Source organism: Haplochromis burtoni, unplaced genomic scaffold (genome assembly GCF_018398535.1).
Source record: "Haplochromis burtoni strain Fernald_Lab_line unplaced genomic scaffold, NCSU_Asbu1 Contig_50, whole genome shotgun sequence".
NCBI lineage: Eukaryota > Metazoa > Chordata > Actinopteri > Cichliformes > Cichlidae > Haplochromis > Haplochromis burtoni.
This window is the reverse complement of record NW_024582411.1, coordinates 1,437,386-1,464,222: the sequence shown is the minus strand read 5'-3', so window position 1 is coordinate 1,464,222 and position 26,837 is coordinate 1,437,386. Positions and strand designations below refer to the sequence as shown.

General features: G+C 39.6%; 2 protein-coding genes across 9 annotated transcripts in view; one reads left to right on the top strand and one right to left on the bottom strand.

Moving 5' to 3' along the window:
* Positions 1–2,536: 2,536 nt before the first annotated feature.
* LOC102297999 (ubiquitin carboxyl-terminal hydrolase 37-like) lies at positions 2,537–9,107 on the bottom strand. Of its 2 annotated transcripts, XR_006054375.1 has the most exons (13): positions 8,986–9,107; positions 8,709–8,886; positions 8,530–8,614; positions 6,908–6,988; positions 6,654–6,709; positions 6,284–6,356; positions 6,091–6,174; positions 5,367–5,422; positions 5,066–5,122; positions 4,834–4,965; positions 4,619–4,741; positions 4,383–4,533; positions 4,178–4,277 (listed from the first exon to the last, which is right to left on the bottom strand). XR_006054375.1 is itself a non-coding variant. In XM_042220548.1 (7 exons), exons 1-7 carry the CDS (start codon positions 4,406–4,408, stop codon positions 2,589–2,591), a joined length of 534 nt encoding a protein of 177 aa, XP_042076482.1. In that variant the 5' UTR covers positions 4,409–4,479; the 3' UTR covers positions 2,537–2,588. The 2 variants fall into 2 exon arrangements, 1 of the variants encoding a protein (XP_042076482.1); XM_042220548.1 differs by lacking the exons at positions 4,619–4,741; positions 4,834–4,965; positions 5,066–5,122; ... (6 more) ...; positions 8,709–8,886; positions 8,986–9,107 and adding exons at positions 2,537–2,594; positions 2,681–2,838; positions 3,008–3,065; positions 3,675–3,783; positions 3,961–4,037 and having other exon boundaries at positions 4,383–4,479.
* A 1,396-nt stretch (positions 9,108–10,503) lies between these two features.
* Positions 10,504–26,837, top strand: part of nfat5b (nuclear factor of activated T cells 5b) — a 37,177-nt gene continuing 20,843 nt past the window's right edge. For 6 of the 7 annotated variants that reach the window (XM_042220545.1, XM_014335906.2, XM_014335911.2 and 3 more), the window contains exon 1: positions 10,504–10,815. In XM_042220545.1, coding sequence (XP_042076479.1) covers positions 10,743–10,815 — 73 coding nt within the window. In that variant the 5' untranslated portion in view covers positions 10,504–10,742. Of the gene's footprint in view, positions 10,816–21,105; positions 26,835–26,837 lie in introns of those variants that run through there. The other variant, XM_042220546.1, reaches the window with a different exon arrangement.

Here is a 26,837-nt window from a genome sequence, read left to right as displayed (position 1 = left end):
GGGTATGTAGGGGTGGACTGCCTTTTTATTTGATTACCCTTTTCTCATGTTTTTCTTAGTTAGGGAGATAAGACATTGTCATTTGGTTTTATTCTTTTCATAAATAAGTTTTGTACATCCTTTAGATACGGTCCCTTTTGTTTGTTGTTTTGGGGTCCACCCCGAAGCTATAGTTCGCTCCTTTCCTTTGTTAGAATTCAATCACTGTGAAAAAAAATCACCATCAAAATTGTACTGGTTGTGTGATGTGCTGCTTGGGGTCAGACAGGGGTGGATCACCCTTATATTATGGTCTGGCCACCCTTAGAAAGGCCATAACACTAAAATGAAAATTAAAACTAGACTTATAACTGGCTGGTGTCCTTGGGTCTGAACTGTGGGCTCCTCTTTCCAGGTGTTCGTACTGCCTGAGTGGGACCAAGATGTGCTGTCTTGCCTCTTTTGGGTTTTCTGCATGTTTCTGGCTCAACATGCAAGTATCCACTTCTTGACGTTCGCTGTTGGTTGCAGCCACTTGAGGTTTTTGGGCTCATTTGGGTTCTCAACACTGGGGACTTTGATGGGAGTGAAAGCATCCTCACAACATAAATCACCACACTACCTGCTTTTGTTTCAGATTTTTTCTTTATCCTTGTTAACATGTTTGGGTACTGGGTTTACCTGTAATGCATTTTGTGCTCCAAAAGCTGTTAGCATGACCTTTTTTATCATTAGATTGTGCCACACCAGCATCTGAGAGAAAAGCTTTGAGTTTGATTTTGTGTTTGTGTTTTGCAGGCACTCAGGAGAATAAGTCATGATGTTTCTTGTGTTTGTCATGTTAGTATCTCAGTGCTTGTCAATCACCAGTCAACAGTGTCACCACTGTGAACAACATCCTTCGACTGTTCGAGCCAAAACCTTGGAGAAGTCCCTGCAGCCGCTTCAAAACTCATCACTGAGCTCGATCTCTCTTTTAACACGCTGGAGACAACAATGAAAGATGACTTTCTTTCATATTGCTCTGTGTTAAAGGCCTGCACACACCACAAACAGGGACACGTGGCGTTTGGGTTGCCCGTTCCAGCAATTCGCTACACAGAAGATAATAGCATTATGCAACTGGCCCTTTGATCAAATGATGAGAGCTGATAGTCAAATAGTGCGCCCTGACAGCACTGACATTTCCACATGTTGTAACGAGTAGGGACAGACCACGTTTAGTGTGTCGAGAGCATAGAGCCGCTGTATCTGTGCGCACCACCATCTTGCATTTTTTGCATGTTTGGATGTGCACCAATGGTGTGCGTCCAGTGGTGTCAGCTGGTGAACCAGCTGGTCATTCAAAAACCACCTTTATGCCCCTCACCATTAATGGAGGTGCCATTTGAGCGCATTGGCATGGACCTCATTTTATCGATGAGAAAAAGAAAGTCTTTAGTTCAGCTGTTGTTAACTGATCTTGACTTTGTTGATTAAACGTTGCAAACCTGCCTTCAGTGTGTCCTGTACATGAGGCCATTTAGTACACCACAGCACGGTGAGTTTTTTGAGCTGATGAAGTTCAGCCAAAACAGGAAACATGCAGCAGGAGACAGTAACTTGTTAAAATGTTATAAAAGGTACAATTAAAGATTTTCACCCTACAGGGTTGTCAATGATCCAAGGATAAATGTCTAATTTGGTCAAAAGTTTTATAAGCCATTTCTGGAGAGACTGCAGTGGAAATGTTGTCACTTTTGGACTTTGCTACCTGCAGCTAAACATTTGCAGCTAAATCATTTATTTAAAAGCAGAAGCTGCAACTGATCGAGGGAATATTTGTCTGAAAACTTAAACTGAACTCCAAGGGTACCATTGCTCCAGCTTACCATCTTTACCTGAGTGAATCAGTTTGTTGAACAATCTAAATGATTCAGAAACTTCTGTGACATCAACTTAACTAAGGCTCATTACAAATTTCACAAAACACTGCTGAATACTTTTAATATTTTTTTATTAGTTATTTTTGTTTTGTTGTTATTTTGATTTTAATAAAACAAAATAACATAAAGAATCAAATTGTTTCTTTGTTTTTTTAATTTAATTTATTTTACAAATAAATTAATAATAATATTAATAATAATAACAACAAATTAGTGATGTCAGCGTAAACGTCATTAGTAAAATGACGTTAACGCTGACAGCACTAATTTGTTGTTCCCAGAGAGCAAGCCAAACACTGGTCTAGTAAAGGACGATCTCTAGTAGTGGTGCACTACTAGTAGATTTCCGAATCTGATGTCTTTGTTTTTACATTCATCAGGTCCCAATCAACCCAAATGGCACAGAGAAATTAAAAATGCATGCCATGAAAGAGTTCAGGTCTTAGGATGTTAAAAATGTCCCTGCTGATGAGACCAGTGAATGTGGGGCGACGGTGGCAAGAAAAAACTCCCTCCTGGAGGAAGAAATCTTGGGAGGACCAGGCTCTCTGGGAGGACCCTTCCTCCTGAGGGCAATACTTACCTATACTTGTCCTCCAGTGTGCGATGGTGGGCTGGGACGACTGCTTTTCCTTCTCAGCATGATGATGACCTTAACTTCCTTCCTTCCTTCCATTTCCTGTTTCAGAACTGAGAATGAAGACAAAACTGGTTAACAAGGTAACAGGACATTTAAAAATTCTCTCACTTCAGGATGAGATGCTGTGTCTTCTTACGTTTCTCTTGTAAAACAGCATGTAGGCCGAGTGCTGCTGTTCCTCACAAACTGCAGATCCAGTTGTGTGGAGCACCTGTGCGTCATTATAGGTGAGCCAGCGATCTGATGTAGAGTGCTGACTCTCCTCAGGATGGACAGAACTACAGATGTAGTGTCCTGAAATCACATTAAGACAAATGAATCCAACTTCTGGAAGTCAACTGATTCAAGCAAACAGTGATTTTGACTTAGTGCTTCTTAGAACATCAAAAGCTTTTGTGTGTGAGTCCTTCACTGAAAAGTAGCAAGTTTTCATTTTCTGTTTGTCACAAGTCTGTTGTTTTACCTGACTCTGTGCCTCCATAATGACTGATGATGCTGACAAGACTATAACAGCCACCACCCTGAGAAGGAACAAATCCAAAGAGTGTTAGTTTCATAAAGTCTCACATCAGTGCCATAATTAAGCTGATTTGCTGAGGCTACGTCCACACTAATGCGTTTTCGTTTGAAAACACATCGTTTTCTCTCCGCTTTGACCTCCCGTCCACACTGAGACGGCGTTTTCCTCAAGGAAAAACACAGCATCTTGAAAACGCTCTCGAAAACGCATACATTTCAAAACGGAGTTGTCCCGTCGCAGTGTGGACACTCGAAAACGCAGACTTTCTAAAACGATGACGCATTTTAGTCATGTGATGCAGTCATGTGAGCAATTAAACAAAGATAGCCGAGTGCATTATACAGCAGTTGTTTTGATTGCTCTCAACTTTGACAGCCCTAAAAAAGATTAATATCAGTTTGTACATGCTCCGGATAGCTTTTCTTCAAATTCTGTAATTCTCACTCACTTTTGCGCATGCGCAGGACTGGAACGTAAGCGTTTTCGGCCGTTTCAATGCAGACGCACAACTATTTGAAAATGACTGAAAACGCTAGTGTGGACACGGAGTTTTCAAATCTATCCGGGCTAGTGTGGACGTAGCCTGAGACGTTCTGCAGTCTGTTTTTACCTGATTGGATGGCACCACCAAGTCCCTCTGCAGCCTGACGGGGTCATCCACCTTCTTAATCTTGTAGGTTTGTGTAAAGCCAAACCTCTTCAGATGCAAGATCAGAACTCTGGCAGAAAAGAAAAAAAACACAAACAAGGTAGAAAATAAGAAGAATGAGTGTCAAACACAAACAGAAGATGGGAGAAAACGACTGCTCAAGTATTGTCTCGAAAAACTCTGATATTTGATGCGCCACAGTTTGGAAACCTGGTCAGTCGATCAATTCTGATGTGACCTTACTCACCTTGGCAGTGTATCAAAAGACGACTTCAGTTCTGAGGCCGTCCCTCCACAATCACAGCGAAATTCTATTTCTTGTTCCTGAACAACAGCACAGAGAAAACAGGCTTTATGGTAGAAAGAAATCTCAACATATGCACACACACATACACACAAACACTAACAAAAAAGGTGTGTTAAGATCGCTGATACGACAACTCTATTGGAATTTGTGATCTTACCTTCAAGTATGTCTCTAACATGTTTATAATAGACCCCTCTGGAACAAGGTCAAGAGACAAGCTGGTGAAGTCCTCGTGCTGTGATGATTGGTGACCACAGCTACACATTTCAGGAGTAACGTAGTTAAAGTAAAGATCAGGTAGGTGGAAAAGAGGTATATGAAAATATTGCAACCAGCTCTGCGTTTCTGAAAGACAGGCTTACCTCTTGCATGTCCTCATGTTTTCCATTTTAAAAATGTGATGCTCTTCTACTGGGCAGGTATAACTTTGGCCCAGGAGAGCTGCGTTCCTCTCCAGGTGAGGTGGAGCCTTTTGACCTCATCGAGGAACAATGTTAGGAATTCATGAGCGTCCTGAAAGAAAAGCAGAGAGATTTAAAACAGTACATCAAAATCAGAAGGTAAAGCAAAAAACGAAATGTCCAAATAGCTGACGCACTTTCTGTGCACTGCCGGTGTATTCAGGAGCTTGATTGCTGAATGCCTTCTTAAAAGCTCTTAGGTGGTGATCTTTAAGGCCATAATCTGTTGACTCATGACAGTCCCTGACATCAATAGCCTTCTGTAGAAAGGAAAGGGTAAACAGACATTTCTGCTGTTAGATCTCTTTGTTCTTCAGGTTTTTGAAGAAAGTAGAAGGTTGACGTAGCGCACCTTAAGAGCTGAGCTTCTGGATCTGTGCTCCACAAAACCCCCTGACGCCTGATGTCTCTTATGAACTCCTCAATGTTGAGGAGGCTCTGCAGGCAGGAGTTCATGTAGCAGGTGTTTCCGATGTTTGGAAACCTGACACACACGCGCAACGTTTACAGTATCAGTGTAAAATAATTCATTTTCTCCACTTTGACAAAGTGAGCTTTGGTCTTTGTGCACCACGTGTACTCACCCGAAGCAGTCTATAGTCCCAGTTTGACTTTCTATTTTTTTCCCACCGCATGCTACACTGCTCCAAAAAGGTAAAAACACAAACACAAAATTAGGAAAGATGTCAAGATTCTGAGCAGTGTATGTGCATGTATGCATGAGCTTTGAAGTTGAAACATTTTGGAGGACGTCCAAAAGTAGTAAAAAAGATGTAAATACACAAGGTGGAAGAAAAATGCCAATAAAAGGGAAATAAAACAGCTCCAACTAAACCACTGCTATAAATATCTCCAGCAGCATTAAAGAGCGGCGCATTTCTTTACCTCTGATGAGACGTAGAAGGAATTTCCTTCTCTGCCACGTTTTGTTTGTGTAATTTCTGTTTAGAAACAAGAAAACCAACATCAGTAATGGCATAAAACAAACATACCAAGGGAGTCTCTCCATGAAAAGTGTCCAGTTAGAAAATTTGGTATTATTTCATATTATTTATCACTTTAGTGAGCTGTCAGCTCATGAAGCAGATATATAGGAATATCTTTAAATAAAATAAAAACAATTTATTCATGCTTTAAATTGAGTTTTAAAGTTTGTCCTATGAAATACAAAATCCTTCATTTGGTTCTGATCAAAATTCAGTTTTTACAGTTTTTACCTCTGTCAGTGGCCCCAGGGTGGCTGTGGCTACAATGTAGCTTGCCATCACCAGTGTGTGAATGTGTGTGTGAATGGGTGGATGACTGGATATGTAAAGCGCTTTGGGGTCCTTAGGGACTAGTAAGCGCTATATAAATACAGGCCATTTACCATTTACAGAAATCATCCATGAAGCTTCATTAAAAGCTTCAAAAATGCTTATTTACCATAAAAAATATTTAGAGAAACATCCTGCAAGTCTCTTCAAACTTACCTTTCTGTGAAAAAAAAACGTTTAAACATCTTTGAACTTAATTTGAGGACATAGATGTGCTAAATTGCTCTTAATTCTTCGCATTTAACTGTGATGAGTAAATGCTTGATGACAGTGACTCTTTCCATAAAACATACCTTCCAGAATTTAAAAAGAAACCAGCGACACTTTTTTTGTGTCTTCACAGTGTTGCTCTCTGCCTCTGCATCGCTGTCAGTTTGCTGCAGAGGACGAACAAACATAAGTTTATTAAAAAAGTAAAGTCACTTTAAATTAACAAGTGCAATTTAAAGAGAATGTGCATTTCATATGTTTTGTGTAAAAGCAAACCGAGGAACAGCAGAGGTGTCTCCATTTTCTCTTCTTCTTTTGACCATTTTCAGCAACACAAGCATCCGGGATGCTGATGAGGACAAAAGTGTAAATGTTATTTTTCAAAGTGGAAATTTTTAACAAGGAGTACATGCTGGAGATTGCAGATAAAAATTAATAACTGTAATGGAACAAAATCATGTATTTTGTACATTTACACTCTACATTTTCAAACGCTAATCTCTGAATCAATATAAATTATAGACAAGACTAGAAGTAGTAAAAAAGATGTAAATACAAAACACCAATAAAAGGGAAATAAAAAGCTCCAACTAAACCACTGCTATAAATATCTCCAGCAGCATTAAAGAGTGGCGCATTTCTTTACCTCTGATGAGACGTAGAAGGAATTTCCTTCTCTGCCACGTTTTGTTTGTGTGATTTCTGTTTAGAAACAAGAAAACCAACATCAGTAATGGCATAAAACAAAGTATATGGTAAGAAAATACAATATCCTTCATTTGGATTCAAAATTCAGTTTTTACAGAAATCATCCAAGAAGCTTCCTTAAAAGTTTCAAAAATGCTTGTTTACCATAAGAAAATATTCAGAGAAATGTGCTGCGAGTCTCTTCAAACTTACCTTTCTGTGAAAAAGAAGTTTAAACATCTTTGGACTTGATGTGATCGCAGCCAAAATCTCCTCAGCTTTGCAAAAGTTCAACTGAAAACAAGCAGTCAAAGGTTGTATATTTATAAACTTTCAGCATAGAACGTTCATACCCTGAACAGCAAACATCAGCATTATGATGTATGGGGCTCATTTGCATATTTTGGAATGTATGCTCATTTGAACTGTATGGCACTCGTCTCCAAGCAACTGCTACAAAAACAGGTCAAGTCAAGTGGCTTTTATTGTCATTTTAACCACGTGCAGAGGTACTGTACAGAGTGAAATGAGACGCGTTCCTCCGAGACCCTGGTGCTATATATGACATATACGGACAAACCCAGGACTACATAAAGTGCAGTGTGCATAAATTGCAAAAATAAACAAGACAAAACAGTGCAAAACTAGACAGAACAGGACGATACAGACACAAGACAATGGAAATGTGCAAAATGCTGAGTATTGTGCAAAAGTAACTTGGTGTCTGTATGTATGTGTATGAGTGTGAGATACTGCAGATAAGTGCTTGGTAGTGACATGTGTGAAGGTGTGCGTGTGCCAGTGCAGTCACTGAGTGTTCAGGGGTCTGACGGCTTGTGGGAAGAAACTTTTCCGTAGTTTGGTAGTGAGGGCCCGGATGTTCTGGGACCTCTTTCCAGAAGGCAGCAGGGTGAAGAGTGTGTTTGAAGGCTGTGTGGGGTCCTCCAGCAAGCGGGTGTTATAAGGAGGGGAGAGGGACTCCAATGATCTTCTCAGCTGCTCTCACAATCCGTTGTAGGGTACTGCGATCTAATACGCTGCAGTTACCATACCAGACAGTGATGCAGCTACTTAGGATGCTCTTGTTAGTCCCACTGTAAAAGGTGGTGAGAATGGATGGTGGGAGATGGGCTTTCCTCAGCTTCTGCTTGAAGTAGAGACGCTGCTGGGCCTTCTTGGTTATGGAGCTGGTGTTGAGGGAGCAGGAGAGGTTCTCCGCCAGGTGGACACCAAGAAATCTGGTGCTCTTGACGACCTCCACAGAGGATCCATTCATGTTAAGTGGGCAGTGATCCCACTGTGCTCTCCTGAAGTCAACAATCTCTTTTGTTTTGTCCACGTTCAGAGACAGGTTGTTGACTCTACACCTCTACAGATGGCCCGCAGTGCAACCCTTCAGCTTCCTAGTAGATCACCTATATACAAATTTAAAGACCTAGGAGACTTACTTCTCGTCACAGAGTTGTAGCATTCACAAGATTTTCAGAAAACTTGACCAACTTGAGGTCAAGGTCACTGATATTCAAACTGACCCCAGAACTTTAGTAGATGCACCAATGGCATCAATTCAAAATCCTGCCCCTCGTTCTCGACCAAGCTGAGTATACAATTATGAAACAATCATTTTCCATTTTTATTTCACTATCTGTAACTAAGACAAATAAACAGTATTTGGGACACAAGTCACTATTAAAGTGGTTAGTGAGACTCCACATCTGATAACAGTATAACACACTGCTTATTTATGTAAAATTGTCATCAATAAATGTGTTCAAAACAGAAGCTACACTGGCTTTAAAAGTTTTTGTTAACTCTGACTACCTGTCTGCTCTTACCTGTTTCTTTTGCTCTCTGCTGTCTTCATCCTCCATCCAACTCTACAGCTATTGTTAGGGATGACATGATGAAACTGAAGGGTGTCTGGGCACCGAAAAAAGAAAAGAAGAGAGATTGGATTAGGCTGCAGCTGGCGTGCCATTCTCTCACTTCAGGATGAGATGCTGTGTCTTCTTACGTTTCTCTTGTAAAACAGGATGTAGGCTGAGTGCTGCTGTTCCTCACAAGCTGCAGATCCAGTTGTGTGCAGCACCTGTGCGTCATTATAGGCGAGCCAAGGATCTGATGTAGAGTGTGGACTCTCCTCAGGATGAACAGAATTACAGATGCAGCAGCTGTTTCCGATGTATGGAAACCTGACACACAAACAAAAGTTTACAGTATCAGTGTAAAATAATTCATTTTGTCCAGGTTGAGAAGGTGAGCTTTGGTCCTTGTGCACCACGTGTACTCACCTGAAGCCGTCTGTAGTCTGAATTTTATTTTCCATTATTTATCCACCGCCCAAATGTTTCACTACGCTACTGCAAAAAGGTAAAAACACAAACACACAATTAGACACTGAGCACTGGATGTGCATGTATGCATGAGCTTTGAAGTTTAAACTTTTTTTTTTCATCAACAATTTTTATTTATTTCATTTTAAACTTTAATAACAGAGCTTAAGGATAACTACATAAATAAATAGTTTAAAAAACAAACAAACAAAAACAAAACAACAACAAAACACAACAACAACAAAAAACAAAACAAATCCACCAATCCCGAAGTGCCGAACAGCTCCATAAGATATGTAAAATCAAAGCATTTTGACCATCACATCTCCAACATTCGTCCGTAGAGGCCAGGTTCCATTTATACAATTGTTGCGGTGTTCGATGCCACCTATGGATTGTCTTAAGTTGAATAAATCTACTGCCTGTTTCTTTATACATAGTATTAACATTTTGAAAACATGAATCCCATTCAACTGAAGATATGTCCAATGCCATGTCCTGGGCCCAATAGCCCTTAACTTTAAGGAGAGGGTCAGCTGACCGTTCTTGCAATAAGTGATAAATCTTAGAGGTAATGCCTTTACCCAAGGGTGATCTTGAGAGCAGGACTTCCATAGGGCTGCCCACAGGACAACTCAAAGGGGTTCCCAGCCACTTCGATAATGAACTACAGTATGGTGTTTTGTTGCTCGCTGTTTCTGTTCTTTTCTTGGATTTTGGGTTCCCCAAAACATTTAGCTTGTATTTCCATTATTAATCTATACTATTTTCTATTCATATGCTGTCTTAATTCTTTTACACACATTCATATTCTGCACATTCAGACACGAATTTCTTCAGTCTGTGCAATATAATTATAAATTAGTTAAATTAAACATCCTCAAAAGTTGATTCTGTTCATCTGGACATAGCGTTTTCAGTGGGAGAAACGTGACTTCTTCAGTCTCAGCTGACTGCAGGTTTCCCCAATCTTATAAACGTCTTATAAACAGTACATTTGCATAATGACTGAAACTAGCACCACCGAAGGAACAATGGGCTGGGAGGTCAGTTTCTTGATCATTAATATGCAAATTGTCATAACCATTGATCAACAACCACTGATCAAAGTTCAATGATCAAAGACCATGAGTACCATTCACAGAGAGTTGGGGAATGGCTGCAATCACAGCATTGTAAGACGGAGAAAGATGTACCCTCCTCGATTCAGAGATGGTCTTTCACTAGTGTTTTGGGGTTTAAAATAAAAAGAGACGTCTTTAGAGTGTAGCTTACAAAATAAACGCATTTGTAGGTTATTGGAAAAGTATTATTTGAAAAGTTACAGTATTTAAATCCCATAATAAAGGGAATATTAATCTGCATATAAATAAAACGCTCGTGTCTCTGGTAAGCTACTACACAACTCCCAACGATCTTACGTATCCCCGACGGCACTTTTTACGTGTTGCGTCACGGCTGTGGGCGTGACTATCCACGTGAGCCAGTGATCTCGGCTGGTCCGCTGACAACAAACATGCGTCGTTGGCAGCCCGAGGGGATACTCTACAGCAGAGTAGCGGCGGGGGCAGTTAACCAGCTCTAAGGACACTCTCACGCTAGTAGCGACCGCTGTCCCGTTCAAAGTTTTGGGGCTTTCTGTTCGGAGAAACAATCAAACGTTTTAGCGACGCTGTGTTTGACGGTGTCCGGTTTCCTCACACTGAGGGATTGCAATGCCCTCTGACTTTATCTCCCTTTTCAGCGGGGACCTCGACCTGAATTCACCCAGATCCTTGTACTCTAAAGGTAAACATTCTTTATTCACTTTCTCTCTCGCTTGTCACTCTCATTTGCCACTTTTCGGAGTTTACATGTGCGACTGACCGCCTGCCGCGTTTGGTCTAAGGGTTTAAACAAGTGTGTGCGTGGGTGTGTTTTTTGGAGGTTTTTTTGTGCGGTGGCTGAACTCCCTCCTTCACTCTCATTCATCTGTAAACCATCTCTAAAACGCCTGCTCAAAATAACGTGAGGTACTGAATCTCTTATAGATAATTTATAGATATTTCCTGTGTGTACTGTGTCGTGGGATTGGACCTTGAAGCAACGTGGAATGTTTTTTCAATTATTATTATCTTTTCTCAAAACTAAAGCCCTGGGCAGCTGCATGCACACCGGTCAGACCAGTTTACCAATTCCCTGGCAGCTGAAAAACGGTGATATCTATGTTCTGGGGGTTGTTTGAATAGGCCATCAGTGACCCCCGCCCCCCGAAGCACTACATATACAGGGCACTGCCCCCAAAGCAACGCTGTAATGGGATCATGGACATGAACTGTGAGAGCCTCATGCAAGCTTTTACATAGCATAGCCTAACTTAAATGAACTTAACTAGGTGTAAATTTAGAAAAACACAAAACAAAAACAGCGTCATTTTGTAGTACCCTGTTAATTACATGAATGAGTTTATCCATACAATAGGACACACATGTGGGAGCATGCTGCTTTGCATGATACTAGTGAGAAAAGTGGAAAAAATAAGTCTCCCAAAACTGTCATATGTAGAAATATCTTTTGGAAGCGATTTCATCCAACAGGGGGTGTGCAAAGCTAATATCAGTTTTTAAGGTTAAGAATAGTATGCTACCATTTTCTCATAGCAGTGGGTTTCAGCAAACGAATTAAGTGGGTGGCTTCATTCATGCTCGTGCGGAAACTTTGCATCATTAAGAATCTTAATTGGAAATCTGTTGCCAGTTTTAACCTGAAAGTGTGAGTCGATAATGGGAAAATAATATAATTAGTAATTTAATTTATGGGTCTTTGTAAAACACAAAACCAAAATGCCATAATTCTGTAAATCAACAACTGATTTTCCTGGCAAACGCTGCTTTTACAATGATCTTAGACTGAAAAACATGTTCTTAAATAAACATGAAGGTCGTGGTGCAGAATTCAACGCTCAACTTTACTGCGGCTGATCATGAAGAGAAACGATCATGACTCAAGATAACATGCAATAATGACACATTGCCTGAAAGTATATTTATCATCTTTCTGTAGAAACGTTTTGCAATTTGCAATAAGTTGGAGAGAAAAAGTTGAAAAGTTGAAACATTTAGGTTGTTTTACAATGTCGCACTTCCATTGCAACCTCTGTCCAGAATTGTGAAATGCTTCCTCTTGTTATTTCAAATTGTCATGCTGTGGTTTTGGTTTGTGTCAAACTTTGAAACTATTACCCAAATGGATGCTCACAAATTGTGTTATATCATTTCGCTGGCTCAATCACTGGAAATGTGCAGCAATGAAGACCTTCTCTGCCTTTTCTCCCTGCCCTAGCATATTTACCAGAATATTAACATCTTTTTCATTAGGTGCTTTCCTAGATTCAGGAGTCCATTAATGTAGTAAACAAGTTTAACCCAGTATTGCTTTTATTTTACCAAATATGTGTTGCACTGGCTGCTCATATTAAACAGTACTAAAGTTTAACATGAAGGCCACCACATGGTCAAGTAATTGCTGTGAACCAATAACCCACATAGCAAGGAGGTCTGGCCTTGATCTTGTACCAAGCCGGTACTGCTGGCTGACTTCTGGCATGATATGACGTATGTCATCCAGATATGGGCCAGGCCTGGCATAGGTGGTACTGCCTATGTGATGGTATGCCACATCCGGCTCGATTGTGGTTTGGTTTATGTGGCCCAGGCCCATAGAAAACAGGTCTGGCCTGGATCTGGCATCAAGCTGGCACTTCTGACTGATTGGTGTCATGGCAGGGTGTATGTCAACCAGATGTGGGCCAGGTCTGGCAATGATGGCACTATTTATGTTCCTATTTTCCTATTTTAGTTAAAAGACCCAAATGCCATGTTGCAATACTATACTGCTATGGTAGCCAACATTTCAAATGCAGGTTTGACAGGTTATTGAGTGTACACTTTATCCAAAACCTAGTGACGGTTTACTCATGTTTACCACCTACTGAGCGAAAGGTTAGTGGTTCAATCCCTGGCTCCTCCAGTCTGCATGTCAAGAGTGTGAATGTAGTTAGGAAGCACTGAGTTTAGAGAAAGTGTGTAAATGTGGCATGTTGTATAAAGCATTTTGAGTAATCCAGGACATGAGAAAAGCACTATGTAAGAATCAGTTCATTCACTGTCTGAACAGAGTTATGTTACTTTTGCTCTGTTTTGCATGTTCTGGTACATGTTGTTATTATTTGGCTTGATTAAGGTTCGCATTCGGCTGACATCTGGGGCCATAGCTGAAACTGTTATGGGCCAGCAGTGAGTCTACAACTGGCCCGTGGCTGCACACAACTTACACATGGCCCACATACCGCAAAGAATGACGGCCCTTTGGTGGCCCAGATCAGGTTTGCCAGAGGTAGTCCACACATGGGCCAGCACAGGACCACCAGTGTGTCTGCAACTGGCCTTAGGCTGGCCCATGTGTGGGCCACCTCTGGCAAACCAGATCTGGGCCACCAAAGTCCCATCATTCTTTGCGGTACGTGGACCATGTGTAAGCACATTGTGTGGGCCAGATCCGGGACATACCAATTTCGCTATGTGGCAAAGTTCAAACTGCTCTAAATACTAATTTTTAAACAATTTCTTCTGTGACATAAGAGAAAAGTGATAATAAATATAGTAAAAATATTACAGTAAAAGCAACTTTACTTCAATGCTTTTGTAAGCAGCATTGATCATTCCCAGTAATGCACAAGGATAATAAGATAACAATTTGTTTTTGCTGTCAATTATATAATTTAACTTTTTACTCCTAACTCTAGACCGTGAACTCTTATGCACCACATAAATCAGCTAAAACTCCTTTGAGATTAAGGCCAGTGGTAACTTGTTTTTAAACCTGTTAATCGCACAATTGTGTGTCGACACCATGGTCTGTTTAGTGGAGAAGCTGGGTTTCACTGTGTTGGGTATGGTCCTGATAAGGCCCACTCTTCCACAGTTGATTTTTTTTTTGGAAAGAAAGCCCCAGTTATCTTTTAACTCCTTCACATCAGCTTAAGTCGTACCCCAGCCCAGAAATAAAATATACTGTCGATCAGAATTTTTTGCTGTTTTTTTATTTATTTTTTTTAATCGGTAATGCTCGTCTGTAAAATGCCTTTCTCACACAAGCGGTCACAAAGAGCTGTCCCCAAGATAGAACAAGATGAGTAAGAAAATAAATGCCATTTAAAACAATAGAAAAGCTGCATTAAACAGCAAAACATGATGAGGAACATATTTTTAGCTTGCTGTTGCGACAGTGAATGTAAAGTAAATCCAATAAACAATAGCACTCAAGACAAGACTGCTTGCTATCTTTTACTGATGGACTGTAAGTTAATGCATGTAATAAAATGTCTCTCCACCAGTTTCACATTAAGTTGAAGAATGTTATGGGTTCTGCACTATCTATCCCAGTTAACAATTGTACGACCCTCAGATCTCGACATAGTTTTTTCTGTCTCTTTTTTTTTTTTTCTATTGACACGACCAAAGCCTGGTCAATCATTACCTTGCTGGTTGCACTGTGTATAAACCTGGGCTTAAATAGCACTCTATTAATATTGACTCTGCTGTGTTAAGCAAACTTAGCGGCATGCGCTTAGAAATATTTGACTCCCTTGAAAGCTCGTTGAGATCTGATGACGAAAGAAACAATGTCATAGAGGAGAAACGTCTGAAAAAGAGCAGTGCATTAAGAGTTGGCGCTTTACTCTGAATGTTTCTGACGCAGACACGTCGCCATCTGTGGACTCTAATAAACTCCTGTATTTGGAGATGTAAATAAACTCATGAGTCAGTGGTCTTGGGAACTTAAGCTCATTGTGAACACGGTGAAACGCACAGTAAGGTAACTCACAATCTTCATCTTTTTTAACATCAACCCAGACCTGTTCGATGTACTTTAAACCGTCGCCCTTGTAGATATATATTCGTGTGTCAAGTTTGCCTGGTGTCATAATGAGATCACACATGACACCATACCAGCAATATGCTGATTACATGACATGGATTTCCTCCTCAGCTTTACAATATTCAACACAGCTTTGTGAGCACAATTTGCATTGCGTGCAATGAGTCCTATGAAACTGGGTGAAATGGGGAATGTCTACAAACTGCTTACTGGTAAAATCTCTTCACTTTTCGCTCATACCCCTCTTCCTCTGCCATTTATAAGTGCCTATCATAACTGTTTTCTATATCGGGCCTGCTGTATAATGTCCAGACTGACTCTGTCTCAAAGGACCTTAACATTTATTTTGACTGAAGGCCATTGAAGCTCCATTATGGCTCCTCGCCCCACAAAATTACTACTCCTGTAGTTATACTCTCTCTGAGGCCCAGCCATGTTCACAGAGCTAGTGGTGGTTTTTGTTTGTCTTTTGTGGCCTGGAAGTGTTTTATGATATTAATTGTTATGAACAAAGCTACATGCAGCTGGCAACTTGACTAATCTAAGGAAGAAGTAGATCAGAGTCCACTAGCAAAAGTGGAATGCAGACAGACGGGCATCTGGACTAATTGCATGTTTGTGAGATGGAGAACATTTAGTTTTTATGATCATCTTCAAGTAAAATACAATCTCCTATTGTAATATAAGTCACAAATGCTAGTGCTCGATACATTCATCTTCAGGGTTAACTGTTAATGAGCTCATTCAGTGCTCCTAAAGAGCCATAAAGTAATTCAGATTACTCACATCTAAATGCGGCCCAAGTGTTCTCACTTACCTTCTTTGAAATCTCTTTGATCAATCATTAACACTAACCAAACTTCAATAAGAAGTCTAATCAGTGTCGGGTCAAAATATCGCCTCTTCTGGTATTTATTGCACACTGGTGACTTTGTTTTGGCTGCGGAAAATCAATATATGAGCTTTTTAACCAATCAGAGCACTTGAAGTTTATACTAAAGTGTCTTCTTGTGTGTGTGTGTGTGTGTGTGTGTGTGTGTGTGTGGTGTGTGTGTGTGTGTGTGTGTGTGTGTGTGTGTGTTGAGGTCAACTATTGAACTACTTTTTGCTATACGTATAGATCTCCAAAATCTCCTTTGTTGTATTGCAGTGAACACAAAAGCCGTGTTGAGATTTGATGCTTAAAAAAAAAAGAGAAATATTTTACAAAAACGAGCACGTTTGTAATAATTAGCACTAGTATCACATTTGTGTCATACATATGTAAAAAATGTGTGTTCCCAAAGTTACAAATACCTTTTGTAGACATTGAAAAGTGTTCGTTTTTGAAACTGCAATTCGACAGCTTTGCGCGCACCTTTATAGATTTTACGACGTGTAATGAAGTTGCCGAAATCACGGAACTTATAAAGTATTATACGCGTCTTTTAAAGTTTTTCCGTTCTGCCAGAAACCGGCCTTTAATAAGTAATCAAGTAAAGATTCTTTGTCTCCTTGGCCTATTTTAGGTGAGCAGGTTAATTGTGTTCATGAATTGTTGCTCTCAGCAAGGAGATTATCTGCCAGACAGGTGTTGCTGTGCAGCAGGATAGCTCTGAGAAAAAAATACAGTAGTGGGTTACGAAGCGGAGCATTGTATTGTATTTGCCCCACTTAATTTTGTGTCCGTTACCATGTTTCAAAGAGTCCTGTCCGCAGTACTGTCTGGTTTACCGCAGTTCAGGATTTCCAATGCAAAATAACAGGAATAGGACTCGAGCATAGCGCCTGAACGCTTCTGCTTGCACAGATCTTGGAGAATATTTCTCAACACTATTCTGTGAAAAGCCCAAAGCACCTGTGACATCTTACAGCCTGCCCTTGCGTTTCTGGCCCAAGGAAGATGATTCTGAACTAAGACATTAAATATTGAGTGCGGTGAATCTTGGCTTGCCGCACTCTTTCCATTGGCAGGTGACATGCGGCAGTTTAAGGTGTCAGAAACTCATAACTAGGCTGTAAGCGCAGTGTGTGTTATATTCTGGTTCAAAGTAAGAGGCTGTTAAATTGAATTCACACATTTATTCATTTATTTTTCTTTCTTTCCTGTTATTTCTAAATAAAGCAAATGTACATGCAAGTTCCTATCAAGCCAGTCTGTGTTTGTGTATAAATACATAGTGGTCAGTTTACAATAATTAACAAATAATAAAATGATAAGACTTTATTGTCTAATTGTTAGACAAATAGCAACCCAAAATGTGTTTACTTTAGAGTATGGTGTTTTAAATGTATGCTGAAATCAGAAACCCGAACACGTACTTTGGGTAATCCGATATACTAACCTTACAACAAACCCCTTCTCCGTGGAGCTTATCATATTCCGTTTTTATTGAGACAGTGCCAGAGAGCTGTGGATTGAAATGGTCTTTAAGGATCGCTCTCCAAAGTGGTTTGATTGTCCTGCAGCAGTCGTCTTGCTGCGTTGTTGTTCTGACCACTGTTACTGCACCATGTTGGTTAAGTGAATGATGCTTTTATTAGCTAGCTGTATTTAGCATATATCATTCCATCAGTTTTCATCTAATGCAATACCAGTTGGCAGTGAGACATTAAACGTAGTGCTATTGAAACATGATAACATGCACAAAGGACCTGTTGAATAACTTCATGCATGTGTTCACACATGGTTGCTGGGACGTATATTTAGGGTTGGGCTTTTTCTTTCAGGCAGTTTCACACAGTACATAGTAGTATCTTGTGTTGTTCCAAGCCCTTATGGATTTCTACATTTTAACCAAAGCTGCATAAATACATCAAATTGAAATTGCCACCTTCCCCCCCCCCCCTTTTTGTCCTTCATGCTGTTTGGGCTTGATTGAGACTGCACATGTGGCTCTCTTTTGAGACTTTGAACTGCATCCATGGTTTTATTTTCCTGCAGATCCAGAGCCAGAGCTAAGGCAATTTTCCTTCAGTGCTGAGTCAGTTTAATCACATCTGTAGCCGTTTGTTAATATCCTGGCACAAAATGAAATGAAAGGTGAATCTGAGGCTGTGTTAAGGTCTGCAAGCCAGTTCAAGTAGAAGAAACGTTATGAACACATGATATATTCTCTTAGCTTTTTATAGCTTTTTTTCTTTCTTTTTTCCCCTCCCCGGCAGGTACAGAATAGCTGCTGTCATCTAGCTTCAAAATCCTGTTGTAGGTTTGTTAAGCCTGTAAGGGATTTTTTTTTTTCCCCTCTTACGTTTGACACATTTTGTCACAGATCTGAGTTTCCTCACACAAAAAGGTATTTCATAACATTCAGTAATGACGAATTCTTTGTCACAAAGTGCTCAAGTGATCCACCTCGCAAGCCAGCAGTTGTGGTATGCCAGTATCCTGTGTTTTCATTTCTGAGTCATCTGGCTTCCCCAGCAGACCGGCAGGTAATTTGTGCTGGAATGAACTGGAGCATTGATGTCCTCCTGTATCCTGTCATTGATTGTATCCTTGCTTGTTCTTGTTGTTGTGCACTCTCACTTGGCCCACATTCAGTCCAGCGAAGCCAAGAATATACCTTTTACGCCACACAGATGCATGCGCAGGGTTTAAAGTAGCGTCTGCACAAACACAACAAGTTGGAGTGCATGCAAACATCTGCACGGAGACTCGTCTTCACCCTCTGATAACACTGTTTGCATTAGACAAGAACCCTGACCAAAGGTATCAGCTTTTTCCCCCATTCTCCTGGCTGGCAACCACCAGTTGTGAACGCCTGCTGTGAAATCAATTGCTATAGTCCCAGTCTCGCAGGCCTAAAGACCACAAGGGAAAAATCTGTCTTTGGTTTGGTCACACTTTTTCAAGTTTCACTACCACTTAGTGGTTAGTTAGCAAGTGTTTGCTATAGTGCATTGACTTTGTCTGCAATGTGCTGTCAATCAAAGCAATCAGGAGGTTTTTGATGTAGCAACCTCTTTGTCGTTTGTTGCTAGGTGAAACTGTTATCAGTCTTCAGGAAACCCTTGCTTACTGGTTGGGGCATACACATTTTTCCCTAGACACTGATGGGTCTCCAGACCTGTGTGACCTTACCAAACAGTTTTTCCTTTTGTACTCTGACATTGAAAACATTTTTTAAACTTTGGCATTATTTTTATTTTGTCTGGTTTACCGCAGCAATTTTGCCCTCAGCTTTAAACCCCACATTGTTCCACAAAATTCAAAGAGTTAAAGATGTGCTTTACCTTTTATTGAGTTTTTTTAAACTAAATCTGATTATAAAAGTATAATGATGGTATTGTATAGACATTGCCTGATGCAAAATAAACCTGTACTTAGGTTGGATAATCATTAATCGTGTCAGTTTTTTATGATAAAATCAAATCTTAAATATCTAGAGCGTGACATCTGGTCACAAGGCTGCTAACTGCATTTTTTTTTCAAAACATTCGGTAGCTATTTAAGTCACTGCTTATCTGCTTGATTGCATTATGGTCTTTTTAACCTTGAGGTGCCCTGCCATAGTTTCTTGTTAAATCAAAGGTCAGGTTCATTTATTAGTTTGGCACAGTTTTTTTGTTTTGTTTTGTTTCTTTGTTTTTTGATGAGTCAAATACCAGTTCATTAGAAGAAAAAAAACTGTTCATTTCTCACCATATCAACAAGCCACAGCTTGCTTGAAAAATGAGCAACAGAAATATGAGTCTGCATCTTTTTTTCTCCTCTTCAGTGAGTGAAGGTGCAGACTTAAGTGTGCAGTCTGACGTAAACCTGTTTGAGCACGTGGGGCAGAGTAGTAAGCATGCTATTTGGGAGGAATTTTTGCCTTAGGTGTCAACAGAAATTACATAAAGAGGGCTTCTAGATCAAAAGCTGTTGTTGGGTGCCAATCTTTGCATGTCCAGGCAACTAGACTAACATGCAGACTTCAAATTTCAACACAAGTTCCAATATTCCAATATCACCCCTTGTTTTTGTTTTTCAGTTAGTGGCCTAAACCCTCCCAGAGCAAACTGCATTTTGCGATAGAGTAGTTTGATTAGTCTTTGCCATTCTGTTGTGACTTTTGCCTGACAACTCATTCTCAATCCTTATTCGGAAGTAAATCTTCCTATATAAGTGGTAAAGTTATAGGCTTAGTCTACAGGCTGTCTCATAACAGTTTGTCAATAGAAATCTTGAAAATATTACAAAGAAGTAAAATCTACAACGCAAGGATAAGAATTCAAAGCAGTTATTGTTCTGAAAAACATTGGTATTAAGAGCTAGTCCTACATTCTGGACTTTTTCAGTGTAGATTTAGTGCACCTCAAGACCTTCTCAGTGAACTTTAAATGTTGTCTCAGTGCCAGATTGTTTTTTTAAAAAAATGTTTATTTCCACCTTCTTATCATTAGAGTCAACAGCTTTCATCAGAAATCAGCCCACAGAGTTTCCAAAACTAGACTTTTGTGATACTACAAGCTATTTTTGCGTAATGTTATATACTGACGTGCAGTGGCTCTGTGCTAATGGAGATTTATTCGCATCTTTGAATCATTATCTCCATCATTTGCTCACAGATGCTGATTTTATGATGTGCATACATACATTATATTAATTATGAAATGAGTTGTTGCATTAAAAAGTCTCAGGGTAGTCCAGGATAGTATTATATTAAAAAGACTCGGAAGGTCTTGCTGATAGTGACTGTTCCAGTCTAAGAAGCTAGGGTGCTGTCCCCCCCCCCCCCTTTTTTTTTAAATTTAAAACACCTTTGAAGGGCTGTTCGATATAACGATTTATATCGGATGACGATATAAAAACATCTATCGTTTCATTTTACACTAACGTTTGTTTCGTGGTGTCGCAAAATAAACTGTTTACGGTAATATTTTTTCATCGTTTTGATGGTCACTGTAGTGGCTATGTTAATTTCTTAAAGTTCTCCCTTTCTCTTACATTTAATATAACCACACTACAGATGGACAAGTTCCTGTTTTTATGCGTTGTCGTTAGCAACAACGACGGTAAAACCATCGCGTGTCTGCTTGTTTATTTTCCAAATAAACCTTTCACAACAAAGCTCAAGATCCTGTTGAGACTTTTCAAAATAAACTGAATCGCGTGAAAGAGCGGATTATTTACGGATGAGAAGCAAAAAAGAGCCGTCAGGTGCTAAAAAATAAACCTTAGACTAAAGCGTTAGAACAGGCTTTTCCCCGCAGCACGCCGTGTAATAAATACTCACAAAGAAAACGGCGGCCCTTACAACTTATGTCTAAAAATGTATAGTTTCATACATCGTCAGAAATCCCTGTTTTACCACATCGCGCGCGCGTGTGTGTGTGTGTGTGTGTGTGTGTGTGTGTGTGTTCTGATTCACTGGAAATGGAGACTTGGAAAACTTCTCATCAGCAGTTAGACATGAATTCGCTGGAAATTTTATGGTTTGATCTTTTTTTTTTTTTTTTTTTTTTAAGTAATTATTTTCTGCAACATTGCAGATAAAACACGTTTTTCTTTTTTTTCTTTTTTCTTTTTGAAGGGTGAAAAAAAAGAGGTTGATATACAGACATGCAGTTTCTACAGGAGTATATACCATCACTCTCTGATAAGTTTACTTCGTATGTTACAGCCGGCTCATAAAGAATATGAATTAAATTTCATTTCCAGCATTCTCTCGGCTAGTGTTTGCACTTTTAGTATTTTAATTCTGGTGATGGAACATGGGCCACACACTTAGGTTGCAAAGGGGTGCATATGTGATATGTAAAATCGAGTACTCAGCTATGTAATCTGCCTTTGTAAACTTTTATGAGCGAATGGGCTGTTCTAAAGAGCACACTGAATTTGAGCATGGTACTGAAATAGGATGCCACCATTGAAACAAGTCAGTTTGTGAAATCTATTCCCTCGTAGGTAGTCCACGATGAACCGCAATGTAAGTGATTGCAAACCATGGCAACTCAGCCACCAAGTGGTAAACCACTAAAGTTAAGAGTGAGGTCTCCTGGTCGTAAGGCCCATGGTGCATAAAAACCACCAGCGTTCTGCTCACTTACTGTAATAACTGCAGAGCTCCAAACCTCTTCTGACATTAACACAAACGTAAAGGTATTCTGTTGATGTAATCTGCATGTGGTACCCTGATTTTGTCCATATAATGTAAATTCTACATGCCGTCAGTAAGAAAAGATTCTGGACTGCTTTGTCAGTTGAAAACAATAGATAACGCTCCAAGTTTTTCAGAAAATTAAAACATCCTCGATGACCACCACATACGTGAGTAAAATGTGAATTTCACTCATTTAGTGGTTGCTGGAGGTCGCAAGGATTGTGCGTTGCCATGAGGTTGTTGACCGGTCTCTAGGCCAGTGTAACAGGCCTTTCAGCAAAGTCATGGTGTCTTTGAGTCTGCCGACCAATCACAGGCTGTGCAGGCTGGTCTCAGTGACACTGCACAAAGTAATGGTTAATATTTGCACATTTGGTTAGAATTGAAATTCACCCACACTGTCCCAACTGTGAGGCATCTACACAGACATAGATATGTTGTGTCGGTTGTCCCTGATCATGTAAATATTTATAGATTCATATGACATTACTGCAACCAAGGTTGCAAGGTTATCAGAATCCCTAATCTCACATTCTATAATTGACTTGTTTAAAAACAAGGTGTGACGAGGTTTAGGTTAAATGTGGCAAACAAAATGGTAAGAATCTTATATTGTGACAGCCTTGCTTTCAAAGCTGACCATGCTGTATTTGCCAGCCTTCAAATAGTTTGAATTCCACTGCTTTTTGAAGTCAAGCTTTCAGGTTAAGTTGAATGACCATTTTGTCTTTTGGGTCCACTGGTAAGCACAGAGCTAAAGGTAGATGGGTTTAAGAGCATTAAATTCAGTCAGATTGTCACTATTTTCTTTTCCAGTAGTATCTGCTGACAGTAAAACAGACTCCATTGTGGTACTGTTTAGATAATAAATATGATAATTGACCTACCTTGCTTTCAAAGATGACTTGTGGATGTGTGGTTTGGCCCTCATAGAGTCTCAGTGGCCTTTTTTCTTTTTGATGACGCATGGAAGTTGTTCCTGGTTGCTTCAGGATTAGCTGGGATAAAAGGGCTACATGCCACAAATGCTGAACCTGGTGTGACACAAATAACTTGACCCGCTCCAAGGCTTCACTGACTTTTACGTTGTTAGATCGCTGTGTGGAAAGAACAGTCTGTAAGATTTTTCTTTTTCTTTTCAAAAACGTGACAAGGACGAGGTGATGGTCAAAATAGAAAATGTTGACATAACTCAAGTGAATACATTGTTTATTTCAGATGCATCTAATTAAAAACACACTTTCTAAATTTGTACTCGGATTGTTTTTCCTTTTTAGGCCAACCTTTCCAATATACCCTGAAACAAAAGTTGGGGAATTTACATTTCTATTGAGAGGAAAGATGAAACTTTGTCTTTTTAAGTATTTGGGTAAAAACAGTGTTTTTTAAGAGTTAGATGGGCACAAAATAGTTACCGTTAAAGTGAGAAAAGTTGGTTTATGTTCCATGTATTCTCATGCAAACTCAGGTAAGTGTGAAAGCGTTTTTACATATGTCACTGTACACTTCGCACTTTACACGTATTATGCAGCTTTGTGAAAAACTTAGTGCACCTTGTGATTCAGTAGCTTTAAGATCCACCTTTAGCAACAATAACATAAAGCAATCATTTTCTGGAAGATTGCCAGTCTTTCATGTCACTATGTCGGAATTTTGGCGCACTTATTTTTGCAACTTAAATTCATTGAGGTTTGTTTACTTTAGTTTTCCCCGGTCCTTGTCAGGTCCTGGCACAGTATTTTGTTGTGGTTCAGGTCTGGACTTTGGATGGACCACATTGATTATTTCCATTTTTCGTCATTCTGTTGCAGATTTGCTGCTGTGCATGGGATCATTGTCCTGTTGCATAACCACTTTTCTGCCTCACATTTAACTCTAGAATACTTTAGTATACAGAAGAGTTTGTGGTTGACTGCAAGTTCTGCCAAGCCCAAATCATCAGCCTCCACCACCGTGCTTGACAGTTGGTATGAGGTGTTTGTTCTGATATATTGTTTGTTTTTCACCAAACATAGAGCTGTGCATTATGGCCAAAAAGCTCCTCTTCAGTTTCATGTGTTCAAAGAATGTTTTCCACTTGTGGTCAACTTGGAGAAAAATGGCCTAAATTATTTGGAAACTTCCCCTCCCAGATTTAACGGCAGTAACAATTGCTTCTCTAAGATCATTGCTAACATCCTTTCTTGTCCCCCCCCCCCAAATTTCGTTAACACACATCTGAATGCTCCAGACCTAAAACCTGCTACAACTTGTGCTTTAAAAAGGCGCTCACAGTTTCTGATGATCAGTTAACCAAGTGCATTTGATTGTCAGCACCTGGCTACTACTTAGCATCTAAATTCCTATGGAAGCAGTGAGGGTGTATTTGGTTTTTCACAGGACTGTAGCTTAGTATTACTCCATAAAACACACATGCAACAACTGTGGTTTCACAAATAGTTTCTTCTTGTGCTTTGGTAAGTCTTCTGAGTTTCTTCATCAGGTAAACTGCCAAACACAATGATGATGGTGTTGTGTTTTTTTTTTTCTTTTCCCAAATGCAATATGTGGTTAACCACCATAATACCAACACAATACCAACACTGGCTGCTATTGTGCAGTAGGTTGAAAATCAATCACAGTAAGCTTTGTTTCAACAGTTTTGTAGTCATCATGTGTGATGCAATTATTTAAGAAATAAGTGACAGTGTGTTGTCAGGATGAAAGTTATTTTGTTTGATAATAACTTAATAATGTTATAGAAGACTCTGTTTTTACTACTTAAATTTAGACTTTTTTTCCCCATCTGAACTTGTTATCCACATCTTTGTTCCCTCCAGATTATGTGTTTTAAATATGTATCATTACTCTTTATTAGTAGGATATTTGATTTCATATTCTGGCAAAAATTAAATAAATTAGAAAATATGCATTTTTTTTCCACTAGTGATGTAATTAATAAAACAGTATGTCCTACTATTCGTGGGAAAGTGGTTTAATACTGGGTGGGTGGTTGTCATATTCGGGATTACTCAATTAGCCAAGTACTACCTTCACTGTATTTTTTTTTAATTTTTTTAATTTTTTTTAAATACGTGGCAGTAACCAAGAGTTCTGAGAAGTTTATGGACAAATACATTGTAGCATTGAAGAGTATGAACACATTGGCTTATGCTCTACACAAGTAAGTGGTGGTGGCAGCCTGTCAAAATGCATTGTCCGGACATGCCTTCACAGCATCAGGATCATGACAGGAGAAAAATGGTGGGCTTGTCAGAGAGGTTAATGAAAACAGGGCAGAAGCGATTGTAACACAACATTCCTTTCTATGGGCCACAACCATTAAAATAAAAAAAGGCAAAAAAAATTATTTAACGACTTAATTTGTTATGCCAATGTAAATGTAGCTAGGTGCAGCAGAATTTGTTTAAATTACAACTTTGATTTTTGGGTTATGTAATACCAGTCACCTGTATGCAGTGTGACAGATGCACTACGTATATGGTCATGTATACGTAGTGCATCTGGCTCATACGTATGTGCTGTATCTTGTTGGTGGTGGTATTTTGGGCTCATGTGACTTTTCCCATGTAATTACTGCAGAAGGAAACCTTGCAAAATCATTTCACTTATGCGCATGCACTTGTCTACTCATGCATCATTCCTGCATACATATGCCGACATGCTACATTCATATTGTGCACAGGTTTGTGACAAGTTTTGTTCAACTTGCCAAGAGGCTTTTGGGGTCAAGTCTTTGGTATTTTCCTTTTGATCCTGTGCTCCCCCCCCCCCCCAAATCTTAGCCTTCAATGATAAACATAAATATAAAAACATAATTCTCAGTTTTGAAATATGAGCCAATGTGTGATAACATGTTGAAGAATACTAGTGCTGCTTTGAAGAAAAAGTCACCACGAGGTACAAATAATTACCTTTTGTAAAGGATTTGTGGTACACCAAGGTTTGCCTGACATATTTTTTTCAAATAAAAACAAATGCAGCAGATCACAAAATATGCAAGTTACTACTAACTTGCATATAGTCTGTTCTGTGTAACTGCTTTGATTCTTTCACTGTTCATACCGAGACTGCTGACTTTGACTGGCTCTAATCTCTGGGTAGCTTTAGCGTTAACCATGTTGCCTATTTTAGCTTCTTTAAAATGTCCAGTGTAAGTATAAAACTAGGTCATTGTTAGTAGGGGGTGGTAAAAATAACATGGAGTGAGATTTTAGTACAATGTTATAAACTGAAGCCACATACTGATTTTTATTTATATATGTTCGAACTTCATTGCTCAGGTATAAACCTGTATTCATTTATGCCTTAATAATACTGCTTATTTTCTAATTTCTCCATGTTGGCTCAGAAGCGAGACAAACACTCAAAAGAGTTGTCTCTCGGTCTCTGTTGCTATGGAGTCCCTGGTAGCCTACATGTAGGTCGGTTGTAAACATTTCAGGGTTGCTGTAGATGGTTTGCTGCAGTTGCCCGTCGATTAAGCTTGTGCTCCTCATTGCATTTTGTGAAATCCCACAAAGTCTTTGCAGCCTGAAATTTTTCAGCAAGTAGGTTGCACCACTGCTCGGTTTCTGCATGACAGGATTCCACATGACAATACCACTAACCTGTTGAGCAGGATGCACTGCAGCAAAGGGTCTGGAGCACAGTAAACAAGACGGGGAGAGTGTAGGTGGAGTGGAGGAGGGGGACAGAAGTGAGTTAAATCAGTCACTCGGCTAAAAAACCAGTGCCACGCCCAAGGTGCCAGGGCTAGTAAGAGCAAGCAGGAGGAATGTGAGGGAAATGAATGGGATTGTAAGTCCTACCATTCACATGGTG

Coding starts and splice junctions, on each gene's coding strand:
- LOC102297999 (XM_042220548.1), bottom strand. CDS start 4,408: ATGGAAAACATGAGGACATGCAAGAG. Junction 3,066..3,674: donor TGGTGGTGCCATCCAATCAG/GTAAAAACAGAC, acceptor GTTCCTTCTCAG/GGTGGTGGCTGTTATAGTCT. Junction 2,839..3,007: donor TTATGGAGGCACAGAGTCAG/GTAAAACAACAG, acceptor ATGTGATTTCAG/GACACTACATCTGTAGTTCT.